General features: G+C 44.9%; 1 protein-coding gene across 3 annotated transcripts in view; it reads left to right on the top strand.

The window, feature by feature from the left end:
- The window catches only part of RNF152 (ring finger protein 152), a 65,756-nt gene extending 45,385 nt beyond the window's left edge, over nt 1-20,371 (top strand). For all 3 annotated transcript variants that reach the window (XM_054583753.1, XM_054583752.1, XM_054583754.1), the window contains one exon: nt 14,065-20,371. In XM_054583753.1, the coding sequence (XP_054439728.1) occupies nt 14,215-14,826 (612 nt within the window). In that variant the 5' untranslated portion in view covers nt 14,065-14,214 and the 3' untranslated portion in view covers nt 14,827-20,371. The remainder of the gene's footprint in view (nt 1-14,064) is intronic.
- Nucleotides 20,372-21,226: the final 855 nt, after the last annotated feature.

The following is a 21,226-nucleotide window of genomic DNA, read 5'->3' as shown; positions in this document are numbered from 1 at the left end:
ATTAAAATGATTGCCTGAAGGACAGGTGTAGCGGCGGAACACTGGAATCACCGTAGATTTGTACTTTTTTGAGGTTTTGCTACCTTTTCTCTCCTTTTAAAGTAGGGTAAATTTGACCTTATTTTAAGTTACTCAATGACTGAGAGCATTAGAGAATTATTTTCTGAGATAGACTGGCCGCCTCAGTAAACCAATTTCATCTGATCCCCGTGACCTACATCAATTAATGCTTTGTGGGAAGTCTGTTTTCATTTAAACCTGTGTTTGTTATTTTACTCCTATTATCATCATGTCTCTGTGGAACGCGCTAGAACATGCACGAAGCAAGGGAATGGCTGTTTCCTCTGTTGGTAGCATCAGTGAACTGGAGGAGGGACGTGGAGTTGGGCTGGACGGACGGATGCTCGTTACCTTTCCTGGATGGGCACAGCAGCCTGCGATGCTTCGCCATTTCTCCTGCTTTGACCAAAAATTTGAATTAGTAGATACGTATAGATTCCCTGTGCTATTATAGGTACTTACAAGATGAGAATAGACCCACAGAAGCTCAGCAGTGTCAGCTATAGCAAATTTCTGTTTGGTGGTTGAAAACACATTCTTCATTCAGGCAAGACCTGCTGCAGATGGGCTCTGTATTGGGGCTGGTTTCTAAAATCCTGTCCATTTTATTTGTTGGCTTGAAAGACTCTGTTGTAACTTACTTTCTACTTACAGAATGCGAGCTTGTTAAATCAGGCTGTTTTAAATTCAAAGGCAGCATTTGGGTAACTTACTTTTTAGACATTTTGTGACTATTCTGAGAAATAAGTTATTGAGGGTTTGTTTGTTTTCTGGGTTTTTGGTTTTTTGTTTTTTGCAAATGAAATGAAAGCTGAAACTCAAGAAGTCATTGGCGGATTAAACAGGCTTGCTTTAATAGGGAGTGGTGGTCCGTGGCTCTTTGGGGGGTATTTTTGCCTTACTGAATTGGGGTACCAGTTTTCACCAACTAAGACTTAGCAATTACTTAACTAAAACTACTAGCTTAGTATAAATAAACATTCTGTGCTATAAAGACAGATATTTTTATGTTTTAAGTAGTGTTATATACATGTGTCCTTAACACAAAATTAAATATCTACACAAAAATTAAATATCCATATATTATAAATAACAACATAGACTTTCTTTCTTGTTCGGATTCAAAATGCATTTAGAATGACTTTACCCCAACCAAAAACAACATTTGCATTGGTAAAAGTTACCATTAAATGTTAATCATTACTGATTAATTCTGATGTTTAAAGGACTCTCGACTGTTAAAAAACATGACAGATATTTTACTTCCCCCCAAACTGAATGTATTTGTTATGAAGAATAATTGCAATAACTCCATAACGAAACCAGTTTAAGACTTAGGAATTGTCTGGTTTTTGTTATTTTTTTTTTTAATTTAAAAAAATGAATTGGATTTTATGTGGCCTACATATTTAAATATACTTATAGGTCATGACATATATGTCTTCACAGTACTATATTTAGAGTATGCATTTATATTCTAAAAGGTTACATAATTAAATAAAATGTTTTGGAAGTAAGTGGTTTTTGATGATGAGACCTTGAAGTTTCAACATGCAACAAGAAAACACATTTTTCATAGAAGCCATTTACATGGAAAGTTCTTTAACAAAATGAATCATTGCTCTCTATCTGACATAAAAATTGTATTTTTACACTATTTTTTGCTTCAAGGGAAGCTGGTGGGAATAGGGGGTGAGCACTGTGTCCTAAATGTCTCAGTTCTCTTTCTCTTGCAGCTTAAACACTTGGGTATAGTCCTGGATATAAAAAATTTTGGCTCATCCATGACCTCCCCTTCTGGCTTTGGGCACCTTGGAAAGCCCACTATTCTTACTGTCAAGGTGCTAAGAGAGTGAGTGGCAGGCACGCCCTTTGTCCCAGCTTTCTTGAATAAACAAGTGCACACTATGTGCTGTCTCCTGTGCTTGCAACTTCATTAATCCATCAAGATGCGTCTGTTTAAAGAGGAGGCAAGAGCTAGAACCGAATAAATAACATAAGAAAAGTGGGTGAATCGAGCATTTTCCCGCGTTGATTCTTTAATCACGGTGCAGTGTTTAGAGAGAAAGGAATTTGTGAGGCAAGACATGGCTGTGGGCATAGAGATGGTCCTTGATTGACAATGTGAGGGCCCAATGAACAGCCTAGCTTGGCTCCACAGTGGAGGAGAATTTGAACGCCATTACAGTTTATCTCTTGTAAACATCTGTGATCCTGTCTCTTTCCCTCCCCCGTTTTTCTCCAAGGAGGTCTATTAATGAAAATATCTATTTCTTTGTTGTGTAATAATTGATTAGTGTAATATAGCTTCACGTAAATAAAATTATGTGGTAAAGTTAGGCCCCCAGTAGTTCTCTGAATTTCAGATACATGTCAGGACTTCAGAAGATAGAAAATGTCAGGATTTGGAGCGTTCTGCCAGCTCGGTGATCTTCAGTCCCCCCGCCGAGTTCCGCCGGAGCAGGGCCCCTCAGGCATGCCACCTCCACCCGGCTGCCTGGCCCAGGGCCCTGGGGATATACTCCTCATTCCTCCTTCGCTCTCCGTCCCGCTCCTCCCCGCTGCCTTCATTCCAGCCTTGCCCATCTCCGCTTTGTGTGGGACCCCCTGCCAGTTCACTCTCTGCTCTGCTGCCAGGGGAAATATACAAAATTATGCACAATGGAATATTACTTAGCTGTAAAAAGGGATGGCATTCTGATCCACACTTTGACATGGATGAAGCTTGAAAACACGCTTGGCGAATTGGGCCAAGAGCACAAGTGTTACCAGGTCCCGCTGATACGAGGTGCCTAGAATAGGCAAGTTCATAGAGCTGGAAAGCAGAAGGAGGCTGGGGAGGGGGGGGCGGGGAGTGGGGAATTACTGTTTAGCGGGTCCAGAATTTCTGTTTGGGATGATGAAGAAAAAGTTCGGAAGATAGTGGCGATGGTCACAACATGAAGAATGTACCTAATGGCACTGAACTGTACACTTTCACATGGTTAAAATAGTCATAAAAATGTCCTGGTAAGTGTCCAGGTAATACAGGTCCAACCAGTTACAGGGTGCAATTGGAACAGTGCTCGGTAGAAAGGGGAGAGGTGGCTCCTCTATTCCTTGGTTTCCCACCTCCTCCCACCAGATGAGAACTACCGCTTCTGGGGGTTCCCCGGGGCCCCCACCTTGCTCAGCACCCTCACTGAGGGCGGAAGGAGGAGGGGAATGGACCCTGCTTCGGCCTGCACCCTCCCCTTGTCTACCTTCCTGGCCTTCCCCTCCCCCTCTCAGACCTCCTGGGGTCAGGTTTTACTCTCATGGCTGCCCAGTGACCTGGCCTCTCCCAGCCTGCAGAGACCACTGCTCCGTTCTTTCGGACCAGAAGGGGGAGGGAGTGCCATTTCAGCTTTGGGACCCCGCTGTTGCCCCCAGTCTTGCTTTGGAACAAGGCTGAGGCCGTGTTTGATCCCCCATCTGCCCTTCACCTGCTTCTCCCCTGGGCTCAGGGAGCCAAGGGAAGGGAACGACAGTGCTTCATGGTTGAGGACCTAGTACAGCTCCGTCCCCGCCGCCTTGCGTGGGAGGCCGGCCTTCTCTTTCCTGCCTCGTGATTGATCCAACCACCGAGATCATACCAGGGAGAGCCAGCTGGGTGCCAGGTACCATTCTAAGTGCTGCACCCAGGTTAACGCACCTTACTCTGAACAACCTTTCAGGTAGGTGCTGTAATTGTTACTTGAGTGGTATTTTAGTCGCTTGCTGGAGGTCACAGGCTCTGGTCCCTGCTCTCAACCACATTGGCTCTGCCTCATCCAGGCCTCTGTGTCTTTGCAGATGCCGTGTCCTCATCCTTGACTTTCACTGCCTTTTCCAGAAAGAACTTCCCTGGTGCCTCCAGACAGACAGGTGTTCCTTTCTTCCATTTGCACCCGATCCCTGTCTTATGCCCAGATCACAATGAGCTACAGTTGTTAGCATGCCTGTCTTGCAGGGGAAGGGCCCCATCTTTTCCTCTTTAGATTCTCCTAAACCTAGGACAGTGCCTCGTACTCAATACATATTTGAACAAATGCATTTGTGGTAGGATTTGTTACTCCAGCATTTTTCTCTAGGAAATAGGAAGGTGAAGTTGAATAACACCTTATTTCCCCAAATACCATCCTAGACGGTACACCCATATGACATACAGTCAGAATACCTACAGTCATATGACAGTACGCTCAGAATATTACCACTTTCCCCTAAACCAAATCCCATAGGTAGGATTTTAAATACACAAATTCGAAGATGGAGAGCAGACGGGGGCGGGGTGGAGGTAGGCAGAATGAACCGGATGAGGCACAAAGGGACCTTTTGAGGGTGATGGAAATAGCTTGATTGGCATAGTGGTTGCACAGCTGTGCAACCATTTTTTTCCCCAAAACTCCTTGAACTGCATATTAAAATATGTGCATTTTATTGTTGTGAATTTTATCTCAAAGTTGACTTAACTAGAAGAAAGCAAGAGGAGAAATCTTTGGGATTTATTGTTTGGTTCAGAAAGTTAGATTAATTAATGCCTGGCGGTTGCTCCACTGTTCAATACTGAGTTCGGGGCTTTTTCCTTTTTTTCTCTTCTTCTTACCTTGCCTGAATGGAGCGTCAATGCTCATTGAGTTATTGCAGCTGGAAGGGAGAGAAAAGCAGGAATGATGAGCAGACTGATAGCTGACTCCCCACGGCGCTTTATTTTAGTCTCGGAGCCTTTAGGAAACCTTCCCGAGTTCAGTAGGAGGCCCCGCTGCTGCGGGTGAATCACGGCTGTGGCGGGGGAGGCGGGGAGGCCGCAGCAATACACACTCTGCTCGGAGAGAGTAATCCTAAGAATGGCTTTCGAACAGACTTAGTTAAAGAAATCTCTGTAAAACCCACCAGGTTTTTAATGTTCCATTCTTTTCCAGGGTTTACTATAGAATGGTCTCCGGGTAATTTAAAGAAATCTTAAGGAAAAAAAAACACGTTCAGAGGCACTTTGAAGGAATGCTGCCTAGGTTGGGGGGATTTGCCTGATGTCCCTGCTGGGAAAGGGGAGCCCCCTTGGCTGCTGCATAGAGCAGAGGCTAATGTGGCCAAAGCGGAAGTTGTCCAGCTGCTTTGGGATCTGCCCCAGCTGTGCGGATGGACGCGGGTGGTACCCAAGTTCAGACGCTCACGTCTCTGACCTTCTGTCAGACAGAGGGTTTTCTTTAATCTGAGGCTGTCCCTTCAGTTCAAATCAGTGCTCGTTCTGTTAAAGTGACAGCTTCATGCATCTAAGTGTGAAGAAAGTTCGAAACTCCAGCTGTATTTCTTACTGACAGCCTTAGCACTTGCTGTTGGTGGGGCAGGCCATTGTTAACGTTCTTCGCTTGGCTCTCTTTCCTCCAGTTGTCTGGAAATGGTCGTTTATAAAGACGTTGCATCCATAAAGCCGATATTTTCTATTGCCCCCCACACCCCGCCGCTGCCACCCCGCCCCCCCTCCCCCGCAAATGACTATGAAAATATTTTGCATTCTATAGCTTGACAGGAAGTTCAGGTGAGGTAGCTAATGTTAGAGCAATATGCTAATTTGAGGATTGGTGTCTGCAGAGCAACCTACTGATGAGAAGGGCTGATGAGAAATTACATAGAGCTGGGGTCAGCAAACGACGGCCTGTTGGCCAAATTCAGCTGCGGCCTGTTTTTGGAAAGGCAGTTTCAGTGGAACGTAGCCTTGCATGGTCTTTGACACGTTGTCTGTTGTCTATGTCTGCTTTCACATTTTGATGGCAAAGAGTATATGCAGAGCCTAAAATACTTATTCCCTGCCCCTTTGCAGGAAAGGGTATGGGTCCCTGGTGTAGGTAAAATGTAATGGGAAAACACTTAAAAACAAATTGCCTTAAGGTTTCAGTTTGTGCTGGAATTTGTGATGGGGTAAAACAGAGGCGTGGGGGCTGCACATGTGTGGTTTGTATAATGAAATGGAAGTATTTACTGTGGAAGTTTGGGGCCTTGGAAGGTCCTCTGCACCCTGCACACGGAGTGCAGGGCGGGGCGGGGAGAATGGCTGCAGAGAGAGGCACGCTTCCCGCAGAGTTCGCCTGTGGGGCAGGGGCGGGCGAGGAGCCTCACAGCCCTTAACACACAACTCCCAGCTCCCCAGCCCTCCCCGCACCCTAGCACGGGGCTGTTTTTTCACTATCTTGAGAGACCGTCTTACGCATCTGCATTTCCTGATGCTCAGGGCCTGCATTGCTGCCCCGGATGGCGGATGGCGCCAGCCTGGGTCAGAGGGGGTGCTTAACAAAAGAAAGGGCATTTTGGTGTCCTTTCTTGCTCTCTAGTGTCTTTGGAGTGGAAACCACAGTGGACCAGCTTGTAAACTCCTTGGGTTCCAATTCCCTTTCCAGCTCAAACAGAAAATGACTCTTCCCTGCGTAGTGGTTCTAAGCCCTATGCACAATCCATTGAAAAGCTGATCGTTGAAGAAGAATCTCCTCCACTGCTCCATCTTCCCTCCCCCTTTCTCTGTCCTCCCCCTTTCTCTGCCCTCCCCCTTCCCGGCAGTTCTCTATCTTCCTTCAGGTTGCACATACAGGCCCCCTGAGGTCAGATATTTGTCTGTCATGGTGTCCCCAGTGTCCTGAGCAATGCTTGGCACACGGTGGGTTCCCATTGAAGATTTGTTTTCTTCCCACTACACACTTTGCCTTAGTAGGTGGCCAACCATTGAGAAGACTGAGGCTTTTCATTTGTTTTCCATTTCTTTGGCTTCCCGGTGTGTCTGGCTTGTTAGGCCCTTCAGTTCTACTCAGAATTCTGAGTTGGGGTAATTGATCATTTCCCTTTGCTCTGCCTGCCTGTCTGTCCGTCTGGTGGCATCTTTTATCAGTCCTCTCTGGGGAGCCTGGGGACCCCTGACAGTCTTTTATAGCTCTTTCCTGCTTTTATGACTGTCCGCAACTTTGTCTTTGCTGTCACTGGGCAATCAGAGCAAGCGAAGGTGAAGCAGCGTTTCTGATTAATGCCGGTGTTAACCTTGGCCTTCAAAGGAGCCGGACAGCCAGGCAGGCTACTTTTCAAGGGCGAGTCAGGACCACCGTCACCTAATAGCAAGTTTAGGTAACAGGGATCTCTTACTTGGTCTGGGAAGGTTATTGAAGAGTCATAAAATAGTTATTCTTTTGACTGTTGCTGTAGTGAAAGTTGAGGCTGTTTTTGTTAGGGTGTTAGTGCTATTTAGATTCATTGATTGAACCAAAGGCATATGAGGAAGAAGCTCTAGTGTAAGTTGCTTCCCATTTATTAGATGCTTAGTGTCTCATGCAAATGTGCACTTTGAGGTCATGGACAGATAAGGAATATATGTTGTCTATCAGGTACAGTGATCATCGAACACACAGCCTGATAGCTCTTGTCCTGCCTTCAGAAACGCAGGAGTGTGTTTAGCAATCACTGAGGTCATAGGCTATTTTTACTAGAAGTACTCCACAGACACTTAGTCCAGGCCCTTGCAGGCAAGGACACTGGTACACAGAGAAGTGATTTGCTTGAGGTAACCTATACACCGAAGGGCGGAATTAGAGCTGAAATTGTCATCTCCTAATCCCTGATAGTAATAACTATCTGATAGTAAAACAAACAAGCCAGAGAACACCAGTGGTTATCATCACTCATGGCAATATGGGAATTTATCTTTCATTCCTTAAAATGTATTCATTCTGATAGTCTTTGAATTTACCCACGTATCACTATACTGTGGGTGGCTCAAATTCATTCATCTTTTTCCCAGACTCAGCTTAATGAAATGCTCCTGAGTAAATACATTTCTGGAGACCGCGGTTTGGGCTAAGCGGACTGGTTAGCTGTGTTTTTGCAGCAACAGAATCGGCACACGCAGACCAGGGTGGCGCCTACGCTGCGGTCAGCTCCCAGGGGGCAGCGCTGGCAGGACTGGTCCTGTGCCTGGGTGGCAGGTCGCTCGACCGACCTTGGCGTTCTGGCCGATCTGCTGCTCTCTGCCTGTTTCACCATCGATCTCTCTGTCCCACGCCTGCCTGCCTTGGCTGCCAGGGCCAGTCCACCTCCAGCACTGTCCCCGTCACCTGCCCCATCCTCCCGTGGTCAGCTAAGACTTTCCAGCGACAGCCTTCATTTGCTGAATTCTTTGCTGTCGAAAGCAGCAAAACAGGGTGCTCACAGGAGGAAATGGTGCAAATATTAGAGACTGGCCCGTGGAATTCTCATTTGAGAACTGTCAGGGTTCACTGTCTTCTCCATTAAAACAAAGACAGTCGTTACACCAGTTGGGCTCTACGCGGATTCGGCAACTGCTCCCTGAGTGAATTACTCTCTGCTACCAGAGGACCAGAAGTCAGTGACATCTGTCACTGCCAGGCCATTCCCTTTCTTGCCACTAATTGAAGTGTTTGCTAAGGTCCAATATAACTAAATGGTCTTGCCAGCTGAAATACCACATTAAATGGAATTGTAATTATTTTGTTTAATCCCATTTCAAATATTTACATTTTCTCGAAGACTTGAGGAAATGACCTGCATCAAAAAGACATGCTGCTTCAGTTACAATAAGAAAAGCAGTCGAGTGTCTAGTTTCGTCTCAGACTGAGGTTTTTCTCAACACAAGCATCGAGTTTACGGTCCTCACGTAGACCATCCAATGGAACAAGTCAATGTCGGCCAGGTGTAACTAATACCAGTTCTTGCAACAGTTCTGCGGCTCCGTAATTAATGCCACTGTCGCTGATCTAAATCGGGATGTATGAAGAGTCTTAAGAGTGTAAGAGTGAAAGATTATTAGAGTAAAACTATCTGGATTATTTATTTTCTTGGCTTTTCTGTCCTCATGCCTGGACTTCTAGAAGCAAGTGAGATGATAAAAATTCAGTGTTGGAGCCCTTTGCGATTTATTATACCTATGCCTTTTATAAAGATGCTTAAAATTACAGAGGGTTTTTTTTTAAAGAAGAAATTTTATTGTGTGAAAACATATAATGTTATAAATGCCCGATATTACTGCCCAGACGGCAGCAGCAACCAACAGAGCCCTTTGGCTTTGACAGTTTTCCCCCCAAATTTCCCTCCCCCACGTACAAACATCTCAGGTCATTTTTTAAAGTATTTTAAAACCAAGGCATGCGTTAGTATTGAGTTTAATGATTACTCAAGGCCTTTTATCTGCATATGGTACAACTGATATTATATATGAAACCAAGTACCGTTTTATGAAGATGTCTTTGAGCGTAAGTCCTACCCTGTAAGCCGTAATTATTTTGAGAATGCCCTCCCTTTTTGTGGCCTGTTTTTCTCTTTGATCTTTGCTGTAGATTCTTTCAACATAGGCTGTGGTGACATTGAAAATTGTCCCAGTATATTTCAGTATATACTTGTTCTTAGGCACCCTAGCAGGGGTACCCCGTCCTTTTAAATGTAAGGAGTGTTGGAGCATCTGATCTGGCCAAACAGTCACCAGCGCACGCTCCTGCGTTTGGCCAGGGTTTCTGGGTTTTCTTTCGAGCCAGCGTGTGGCCCTTGTTTCCATTCTCTTTCTAATGTAGTTTATTCACACATTTTGAGTTTATGATGAAAGGGAGAAAGAATGATTCCTCATTAGCTCCGGTGGTCGGCAGCCTCATAAATTTTCCTCTCTTTACCTCACGCATCACCATCGTGCCTAGCTGTACTCGAGAAAGGTAACCGGAATGCAGTGCAGGTTGGCTTCGTTGTGAACAGGCCGGTGTATAAATCAGAGCGGCTGCCGCCAAAATGGCTTGAGTGGCCGAGTGCCGAGCAGCCTCCCCTTTGTGCTCAGCCTGTGCGGTAAGGCCTAGAGCTTCCTCGGATGGAGTTGGAAATTTGAGTAATATGCTCTAATTTGAAGGGAGCTCAACAGCAATTAAGTGAGCATTACTTGGAACATAAATTCATGAGGAAAATTGCATGTTGGTTTTGTTGAAGGAAAAAAAATGGTGTGGCAGGTCTTGGGGCAGGGCCAAGGAGAACACTACATTCCTTCCAAGCTGTTCAAAATGGCAGTTCTTGGAGAGCCGGGGAGTGCCTCTGGGCAGGTCACACACAGGACCGTGGGGACACTTGGGAGGAAGGAGGGAACTGGCACCCAGTCCTTCACTGTCTGGCTCCACGCGGACTCTGAACTCACTTGACCTTCAGCCACAACTCCATCCTCCCCATCTGACCAGGGAGGAAGCAGGTCCTGAGGAGTTAAGTGACTTTCTCCTGTGTGACAGCAGGGGTTTGACCCAAGATTCTCTGAGGCCAAAGCCCCCCATTCTGCCTGCATTTTCCTAAGAAAGAAAAGTAAATAATAGGGGACAAAAGGAAGGTTAAGAAAGAAATCAGTGTCAGGAAACATTGTCCTCAACTCCATCTGTGTTGAGGGTGGCTGTCCTCAGGGGCCATGGTTGAGGAAGGCTCTCTCCAAATTCTTAAAGTTGCAGCAATCTGTGCTTTTTTCAACTGTCCTTCCCTGATGCTGTCATTTCTAGCTCCGAGAGATCAATCCTTCCATGCCGGCCGGACACATGCTGTCTCCCTGTGGTTTATAATATCAATGGGTTTAAATGGTAAAGATAGATGAGAGAGAATTTGCCAGTATTGGCCAGGAAACCCTGTGTTTTCGTTAAGAAAAAATAAATTCAGGACCATGGAACTATAAAGTTAGAAGAAATCTACCCTGGTCACTAACACATTGGGCAACCCTATTCCAGTCCCCATTCCCCACTGTGGCTGCCCATACGCGTTCCCATTTCTAAGCTCCGCTCACTGCTTTTGCTTGCTCCTGGGGCTGGTGGTCACTGTGCTGGACAGCATACCCCTGACATCTCTCTGGCTTGGAGCACCCGAGTTTGCCTCCTCTGCCCCTCTTGGCTCAGATTTCTCTATTCTGAGGATAAAAAGAAGCGTTTCTTGATTGTCCTCCCTTTAAGCTACCCCTGGCCCTCACACTGCCCATCTGGGGCTCTCGTTCTTATATTCCAGCAGCTCCGCCAGGCTCCACCCTCACACCTGCCGAAACCACTTAGCAGTACTAGCTGCTTCCTGGTCACCGATCCCCAAGGCCTTTCCTCAACGTTCACTCTCAGAACTCTTCACCTGGGACATAGTGATGAGTTTCCTCTTACTTTGCCTCCAGTTTCCTTTTTGACTGGGCTTAAATAGAGGTTTTCCCCGAGGTCTTCTCTGTTCTCTTTTGCCTGTCTCTGGCTGATGTCTCTTCTCTGTGGATGTTGCCTGGTCTCTTGGGTCTAGTCCTGACTTTCCTCTGCAATATCAGCCTCACATTTTCAGCTTCTTTTTGACTCTGTAATATTGCTCTGAAGAACGTATTTCTTGTCTCTTCGAGCACCTCAGATGGAATATGGCCGCAGAACTCGTCTTTGTCTTGGGGACCCCCGTTTTTCACAATGATCGCGGCCTCCTCTCAAGACCTCGCTTGACTCCTTCCCTCTTACAGGTTCACCAGAAGCCACAGCTGATCCCACTTGACTCCTGTAAGACTGCTCAACAGTCTGCCTCTCTTCACGCTAATTGCCACTGTTTACTTCAGCTACTCATTACTCTCGTCTAATGTTAGAACAGCGCCCCAGCAGGTCTTTCGAATCTAGCCTGAATACAGCTACTTGATGAGCCATTCTCACGCTCCTAACCTTGCTGGTGTTTTCCCGTCGCTCAGCAGAAGGCCCCACGAGGGCCCTGCGGCCTTGGCCTGGTGCTTGAGGCTGTCCACTGTCGATGGTCTGTGGCCCTTAACCTGTTGCTGGCTTTACTCATCTCTTCCCTCTCTTACCTGCTGCCCCTGGCTGGGCCTGTGGGTATCCATATCAAAAACCTACATGTAAGAGCTAAAACTGTGAAACTGTTAGGGGTTGGGCCTCTAGGTGACTCTTGTTAGAAAAAACCTGTAGTCTGTGTCACAGCCACAGTCTAGAGAGAATTCTGTGATAGCTCACTGCCTTTCCTCCTCTCAGGCTGATCTCTGGCCTGGCAATAACCCGTCCTCTGCTTGGACATGTCTACATCCTCCCCATCGTCCAGATTTGTCACTGAGCTGTCCCTGATTCCTTCAGCTCCTGTGTGTCACATATCACTTTGCATGTATCACTGTGTGAGTCCTTCTAGGCTGGGAGTTTCTTATGGGCAGTGACAAGGCCTTAGCCACAAGGAACAAAAGTAAATACTGTAATGATTGACACATGGTAGCTATGCAGTGAACATTGGAATGAATAAATGAATGGAAGAGAAAAAAATACACATTCATTCTTACCTAACTGTAAATTGCTTCAGGGTAGGATTTGGGTCTGATTCTTCTTCATATCCTACAGTAGCTGGATTTGTGCATGATAGATACTTGATAGATACTTTATTTTTTTCACCTTGATTGAGGCATAGTTGACAAGTAAGATATTTGTCTTACTTGTCCATCATCGCGACATGGTAAATGCATGCTTTGGGAAAGGATTCCCCCCACTGATCACATATGCATCACTTCACATGTTTATATTCTTTTTTTCTTTTAGATGAGAATATTCAAGTTCTACTCTGAGCAGATTTTAATTATTCAATAAACATTTCTTGAAGTAGTGGCTAGATAAATAATTGATTATGATGTGAACTTTCTTAATGCTATGTTATTATATTTTACTTTTAATAATTTAATATACAGCCAAAGGATTTTCAAAATATATTGCTCTCTTGATTGTCACTGTTAATTTTTATCAGCAATTGTTCTTTACTTCATGCTTTTTCTGTGTTCTTAATTTTGACTTTAACACGAGCGAGTGTGCATTCTTAATTTCACGAAGGAAGTTAGGGAAAGAAGCTTTCCTTCTTCAGAAGAATGTGGAAGAGATTTTCCTTGTCTTTAGCTCCCGCCTCTGGGTGTGGCTGGGGTTCTAGGACTAGCAATTATTGCTACAATCTGTGGTCAAACAGTTCTTTCCAGAGTCATCATGGCTCCATCCAGAGACACATGATTTGGAGGCTTTCAGTAGGAACCAGAGCCGGGCAGCCTTTGTGAACGCTGCTGGAGCTCCGAGGGGTCCCTCCAGCCCCGAGTGAGTTGTGCTGAGTCACCCTGCAGCTGGTCCATACCAGGAAGCTAACGCTGTGCTTTTGGGGGGTCAGCGGTGAAGGCTGCGTGCATGCTGGTCTTCTGACAACGTTTCACCTGATTAGAATGGTCTTTGCCTGTGGTCACGTTACGGGGCACGAGCCTAAGTAGGAATGAACTTAATAAACTGCCTGAGTGCTATTCCTGATGCTGTGTGCCTTTGGGACCCCAGCCGCCTCAAGGTTCATGGCCGCTGGTGGTTCAGGTAGTGGTATTGTCTTATTTTTTGGGGTCTTGTTTTGTTTTTGTCTTTCTTAAAATCAATGGACAAGAATGGCCTTGGTTCAGATGGTTGGGTGAAAAAAGAAACAGGCCGGCATGTGCTCTCTCGGCCTCATCCTGATGGCCTAGGAGAGAGGGACAGTCCTGACCCTTCGAAAGCGGCAGCTCAGTTACAGGAGGCGCCTGCATTGTAAAGCTGCTTGCATGCGGCCGTGACCACCTACGGGAGGGCAAGTAGGGTCAGGGAAAGAGAGTGAGGAGATCGAAAGAAGTTTACTTTTAGAAAATGCTACAAACTTAGTGGAAACGAGAATTTCTCCGGTGTATTGGGAGAATAATCCAGGTCCACTGCAGTGTACAAAACAAACAACTGACCGGTCCTTTTACGAAATGTGGGGCGTTGTGTATCCATACACACCAGAGGTATTGGATTCTGTAGAAACGAACAAAGTATTCACCATGTCAAGCCATCTGAGACAAGTCATTCACCTGCCACTGGACGTAACAGGAATCCTGCAGTCTCACGGGTGGGAAATTTTTATGCTTTTGACCTACTGTCAAGGCTCTTGAGCAGTGGCGTAAATCCATCAGATATGCTGATGTCTCAGCTTGTTTGAAATAATTAACTCCGTGTGCATTTTTGTCTCCTTCAGAAATGAACCCACCTGAGCTTGCTCGATGCCTGTGAGCTTCCTCATCACCTCGCGACTTTGGGAAGACTCGAAGAAGGAAGGTGCCGGAGTGGTGGCCTCTGAGAACAAGATTCTTCCCCTTGGCCTTGACCTCCCTGCTCCCAGTTCACGATGGAGACACTCTCCCAAGATTCTCTGCTGGAATGTCAGATCTGTTTCAATTATTACAGCCCCCGGCGAAGGCCCAAGCTCCTGGACTGCAAGCACACCTGCTGCTCCGTGTGCCTTCAGCAGATGAGGACCAGCCAGAAGGACGTGAGGTGCCCGTGGTGCCGGGGCATCACCAAGCTGCCCCCGGGCCTCTCCGTGTCGCAGCTGCCTGATGACCCTGAGGTCCTTGCCGTCATTGCCATCCCGCACGCCTCCGAGCACACCCCGGTCTTCATCAAACTTCCCAGCAACGGGTGCTACATGCTGCCCCTGCCCATCTCCAAGGAGCGAGCGCTGCTGCCCGGAGACATGGGCTGCCGCCTGCTGCCTGGGAGCCAGCAGAAGTCTGTCACCGTGGTGACCGTCCCTGCGGAGCAGCAGCCTCTGCAGGGCGGGCCTCCCCAGGAGGCCGTGGAGGAGGAGCCAGACAGGCGGGGTGCAGTGAAAAGCTCCACCTGGTCCGGGGTGTGCACTGTGATCCTGGTGGCCTGTGTCCTGGTCTTCCTCCTGGGCATCGTGCTCCACAACATGTCTTGCATTTCTAAGCGCTTCACTGTGATATCCTGTGGCTGAAGAGGGCGTCAGGGACGTCTCTTGTGGGTGCCAACCAGGGGTTGAGCAGGTGTTGGTGATTGGACTGCGGGGAGATGATGGGGCAACGCTGATCGTTTGGTGCCGAGGGCTGGCCTTTGGGCTGCCACTTGACTAATGCAAGACAAACATGGAGGACAGAAATGTGGGGTCTCAAGGAGAGGCCAGGCAGATGGCTCTGAGCATCGGTGGCAGCAGCTCGAAGACGATTGCATGCATCCTCATAGTCACTTATTAAATGGATTGTAATTTATGATTTTCCAAAATCATGTGACAAGATAGACCTATTCTACATAGACGTTAAACTGTGCAAGTGCATACAATGTGATCTTCTCTAAATGTGGTAGATTAAAACAAAGATGCTATGTATACAAGTAGAATTAAACCTGAGAATCCACGTACAAATTCAGCGACAATACACAGAGCTGGTTTGATTCCTTTTTAAAAATGAAACCCAGTCTTCATTCAGTTGCCAAGGCCTTTTATACTTTTTGAATGGCACCCAAATTACGACAAGTTAAGTGGACCGTCATTTTTTGAAGGAAATATTTGAACAAGTGTTTCCAATGTTTTGTGTTTTATCACGTACCTTCATTTTCCTTCCCTTGTAATTAGAGCTTGATACGTGCTTATTAAATTGAAAGCCCAACAGGGGAGCAGTAAACTGAGTAATGATGGGAAATGCCTCATCCCACAGGAAAACTATATGCCAATTTTTCTCAAGCCATCTCACAAAACAAGGATTTTAAATGTAAATAGTGAGCATTTGTATGTGTGTATGTGTATGTGTGTATAATTTGATTTGCCTCAGGTTTTGGATCTTGTCAGGAGAATCCCAGTAGGAGGACTTGGTGGGCATGAGCGAGTCCAGGGTCTGAAACAGTGGCCACCTCCCGAGCGCCCAGACCCACCGGTGAGGTGTTCCATGCTTTTCCTTTCCCACACTAGCTCCTCTTCTGTGTTGTGGTCAAGTCCTGTATTCTGCAAGGCACAAATGGAGAGAAGCAGAATCTTGTCTTTTGTCCCCAGTTTGGGGGATTATACTGGCAGTGAGTGTTGTGAACCAATGTCAGACCTGGGCTGGCATTTCAGCAGACAGTCCACAGTTATTTTTTGAAAGAAATTATTGTTCCATGAGAGTTAACCCATTCAGAATTCCAGTTCCATCTTGCTGTATAAGTAAGGCAATCTCTTGTATTTTGACATATGTTTTTCTTGAGAAAAGTGGCAAGGTAAACCAACAACTTACATTCTCAATTTAAATGGACCAGTTCCTCCTAAATTCCTAAATATGCTTCAGTGTGTGAAGGTCTTGGGACGCTCAGGAAGAAAGATCTGCTAGAATTAAATGACAAATCGCTGTGCTTACAGCTCTTTTTTTGATTTCTTTTTGGAATTCCTGGAGCAAGTGCTATGTGACAGACTCCTCGCAAATAAATGTTTATGTTCCATTGAATCTGTGAAACTAGGGGAAAGAAAGATAAGCAGTAACTGGTTCCAAAAAGCAAGGCTCAAGTAACCCTGTATGATGGAGACAATTTAATTTACTTACATGCTAACTATTACCTTCAAGCAGCACAAAATATGCAGAGTAAAGTGATGGTAATTGTGTGAGATAAAATGACAGTATAATGACCAGAATCCAAAGCTAACACTGTTCATTGTTGTGGAGATTCAATATAAAAATATGAACTCGGGTTTTTCAAATCTTTCACATTTTTTTTCTTAAGACCTTTAGGAAATATATTTGAAAGCTCAAGCTAGAAATTAGGTTAAAATGCCATTTTATTGTGTAAGCTATTGGGTATTATACAACAAATCTAGGATTTTTTTTTTGTATTAATAATTTAGGTATCACATTAGCTGAATGCTGTCCTCTATTACGTAACACAATATACTGTTGGGTTAGTGTCAATTTCTCAGACTCAGCCAGGCTGCTGTACTGCATGTCTGACCTAATTTCTATTCCTCTCGGGGGTGGGGGGAACCCAAACTCACAGAAATGTTGCGTTAAGAACGCTATATTTCAGATGGACTTTGCCCTCGCAATTTTAAGCCATGCCATGTTCCAGTTCATTTTGTAAATGATATCTGCATATGTTTATGTACAGTAAGAAATGACCAGCCGTGTAGTGTAGTATTTGATAGACTTCTATGTGTTAAGTAGGTTACATACAGACACTAACGTGTATGACAGTCCAGCGCCCTGTGTTTCTTAGTGTAAAAATACTGAGTAAAAACATTCATGTAACTTTTAAAAACAATCTGATGCTAGAGTTGCAATTAAGCAGTGCAAAATCAGTCACCTCTGTGATAGAATCTTGACTTTACAACCTAGCATAACAGTAACAACCAAATCAGAATTTTCTGCGTGAGTGTTACTGGCATAAGAAATACTGTTTGAGGGAATTCTGCCTACAGTCACTTGCGCACCTGTTTGTTCAGGGTTTGTGTGTGTGTGTGTGTGTGTGTGTGATGGCTCAGCCTGCCTGATAGAATTTTTAGAGACTTGATGTTTTAACGGATTCCGCATCCCATTGCTCTGGACTGTTCTGGCGTTAGCCCATGGCACTAACAGCTCATCTACCCCAGTGACCAAAGCCCAGTGACACAATCGGCCAGAATTCACAGTTGCACATCAGTGAGAAAATTTCACAACGGAAAGCACAGAAAGTCAGAGTGGAAAGCAACCTCGGGTGGCTCCATTTTGAGGATGGCACCAAGACCCACAGAGCGGCAGAGTCACGCGGCAGCTTGGACTTCCCCAGCGAAGGCTGACAAGCGCGGCGCTTTCCTCTCCTCCGTCCCAGGCCTCTCGAATTCTCCGGTGGGCTCTGCGTGACTCTTTTCAGGGTGGATGAGTGCCCTTTACGAACTCAACTCTTGCTTTCAAGTTTTTTCTTTCTTTTGTAGATTCATATATTCATTTTTTAGTTAGCATCTACCTCTCTGAGAGATCAACGGAGGGTTGATTTAGGGGTGAGTATGGACGTTGGAAGAAAACCATGGGATGTGAATTTTTAAAAATTGCAAACCATTGGTTCCCCTACCCTCTGCCCCTTCTGTATAAAGGACAATGAGTGTTGTGTAAATAGTAAACTATAAGAAGCATGAATTTTCATCTTTATTAATGACCTTGACATAAGCAAGAGAATGCTTACTGTGTTAAATAGAGCCAAATAGGCTGTCACAAAGCATTGTCTTTGGAAAATTTCTGTACAGTGACCTGGGGCATAAGTTGTAATGAAAAGGCAAATCAGTTATCAGTTCCAGTCATACTGTGTGATCAGAGAGCTATCAAGTGTTTTCTTTAAATATATAATTAAGTTCACTCTCGCACATGACTGAAGAGCGGACCCCTTGAAGGTCAAGCTGATGGGGGTGCAGCCGCCGGACTGCCCAGGTTGGTGCAGGTCAATCGAACTTTTCGTGACTATGGAAATGTTATATAACCTCTGCGGTCCAACATCAGGTGGTTGAAATGGGGTCAGTTTGCCTAAATAACTGGATTTTGTGTTGTATTATTTTATTTTAAGTTATTTAAATTTAGTGGCTCCTGCTTTGTGGCTAACACACTGGCCACAGTTCTGGATGGTTGTGCAATGGTGTCTAGCATCAAAGCGTTAGGAGTAGCAGAGTCAGGCTAAGAAGACGGTTGGTGGTTTAGGAGTAACATGCAGCTGGCTAAGAAGAAAACAAAAACAAAGAAAACCTTTCTGGGCTTATAAAGTATATGATCTCAAATACGACAGTAAAAATTCATTGACTGCCCTTTGGAGTTATTCCTTAGATATTTTGGGTCAAGGAATGATGGTGAAGCTTAAAGAGTGCTATCGAAGCCCCGTCTTTTGGGATGATTAGCTGCATGTGAATCTGTTGTCCAAAAATAGTAGTTAGACAGTAGTTGTAAAACCTTTGACTTGCAAGTTATGCATGACCTGTAACTGTGAAAATGTGTTTAGGGTTTTGTGGCCAAAAAGTAAATGTTATAGAAAAAAAAAAAGCCTGATGAAATCCTCTTCGCCTCCCACATCTTACCCAGACCTCGCCGCTGCGTGAGTAGGGTGTGGGGCGGGAGAGCAAGCACGGCTCACACCGCTCACGGAGCATGTTTCTGTTTGCCCTTGAAGTCTGCCAGCCTGCCGCGGTGGTGCGGGCCTATGTGAGCGTCATTTTTCATTTGCCAGACTATAACATAGGTACTATTTTTAGTCACATTTGACATTGTTTTTAGCCTTATTTGGTGTTTTTAATTTTCATTATCACTGAAAGAACTGAAGAACTGCAGCCTGGCGCTGGTCCTTTTTTTTTTTTTTAAACATTAAAAAGCACTGCCCCTGGAAGTTACTAAAATTGCTTCTTAAGTGGGTAAATGGAAGCAGAAAAATCAGTGTGTGATATATATTCATAGAAAGATCAGACTCTTCCTGAGAGTGCAGCATTTGTTCCAGTCTAAATTTTGATTTTAAAGAGTTCCCATAGCTTGATTTGAAAACCCATGCTGTGTCAAAATTGGTTAGTCTGCTTTTCGTTGTTTTCAAATACAATGTAAACCAAATGCATTTGCTTCATTTAGCAGAATTGAGTTGCTTCCTCCTCCCCGCACCAAAACTCAACGGGTGTTGTCTGTTCTTTTTTAGCTTGTTTTTAAAAATCACTAAAAAAACTTTTATTTTTGCCAAAATGATAGTTTTTCTTTAGACTACAAGGAAGTTGGAGCTCCAAAGTTATTGGTATGAGAGGAGTCATCTGCAAAAGATTTGAATTTCTGTCTTCTCTGAGAAAAACAATGCTGCTAACCTGTCCGCATTTCGTTTGCACACAAGATGAGTCATCAGCTGCTCTGACATCCCTGGCCTGCAAGAAAGGAGCTGCTCCCTTCCGCCCCTGCTATTCACAGCAACACGTTACCCACCAGATAGCCCTCGCCAAGGCAGACTCCAGAGAAGGAGGTCGCCATGATAATTCTGCAGCTGTTTTGAAAATCGTAGTCTATTTGAAAAGGGATGATGATCAGTTGTTGAATTTCGTTAAACACGAAACACTTCTTAAAAATAAGGGGATATTCAAGCCATTGATTTTTTTTTTCCTGACAATTGATTCACATGTAGGTATAGATATATGTGTAGATACATGATTTAGTAGTAATGAGTTAAATAAAGATGTTATTGGTCATGTTTTCCAATGTGTGGGTTATGTGATGCTGAACTTAGATGTTAATATGTTAACAAATTCTGTTGGCTGCACCCGTTATGGCAAACCATCCACCTTTGTGAATGTGTATATAACTATAAACTCTTGAGACTTTTCAAATATATGAAGAGGTGGGTTCTGCATACATTTTCTTGGAAAGTTATTGATGGTTGAAGAACATAAGCAGGTGGGGTATTTAATTTGTCTTCCAAATGGCTTCCTGTTTGGCCCTGCTCAAGTGGTCATGGGTAGAGCACCATTTTTCCTGAGCTCTTGGAATATGGCTCTGGTTTTTCTATACAAGTTTCCTTGCACAGTTGAGCCAATGAACTTTTTTCTTTTTCTTTTTTTTTTTTCTCTTCAGGATTTACTGCCTGGGGTGTATCCCTCTATGTATATCTCACTTATGGTGTAGTGGTGCTTGAAAACATTCATCTTGTTAGCTAGACTTTCTTATTCTCGTCTAAGGTTTTTGATACTATTCATATTATGAATCCTTTTAGGGACAATCAGTAATATTTGTAGCAAAGTACTGAGGGGTCTCTTGAAGTCTGCAACAGCATGTATTTTCCTTGTTTTTCTGGGGGTGTTTTCTATAGCTATCCCTGTTCTTCTAGAATACCACCCTAACTTCATCACCCTGGATGTAGCTAGTAGCCCACGAGCAAGTCTTCTGTGGTCTCCCTAGGGTGTGAGTTACTGGGCTACTCTAACAAGAGTTTTCCAAAGGTATGCTCCGTTTTTAACTTGACATTGGCTTTTTGAGAATCTGGGAGTAGAAGATCGGATATGACCGATGGTGGTGAAGGAACTGGTCTGTAAGAGGAAGGAAACAGATGAAGCAAATGCCTCTCAAAGGGAACCAAGTTGTATTTATGTCATCTCTGTTTAAACAGTGGGAGGATGGATGAGCTGGTCTCTCACACTTACTTCAGACAGTTCCTGTATGGGTTTTCTGGCTGAGGTACAGTCCCATTATTGAGTAGGTCCTGTGTGGGAAAGGTGGAGACGTGGCCTCAGGCCTATGGCAAAAGATGAACAGGTCTGCCCAGGGTGAGAAAAGACTGGCGTAAAAGGGAAAGAAACCTGTAATGGGATTATAGCTCCAAAGCAAACTGGGTAGGAGCTGGAGGTCGGTCATGGCAGAAACCAGCTGAAGCACGACAGCTGGGAACAATGGCCAAGCACA

This window comes from Pteronotus mesoamericanus, unplaced genomic scaffold (assembly GCF_021234165.1).
Source record: "Pteronotus mesoamericanus isolate MK-2021 breed Mesoamerican mustached bat unplaced genomic scaffold, CSHL_Meso_final contig_74, whole genome shotgun sequence".
NCBI classification, from domain to species: Eukaryota; Metazoa; Chordata; class Mammalia; order Chiroptera; family Mormoopidae; genus Pteronotus; species Pteronotus mesoamericanus.
This window is presented reverse-complemented; position numbering and strand designations above follow the sequence as displayed.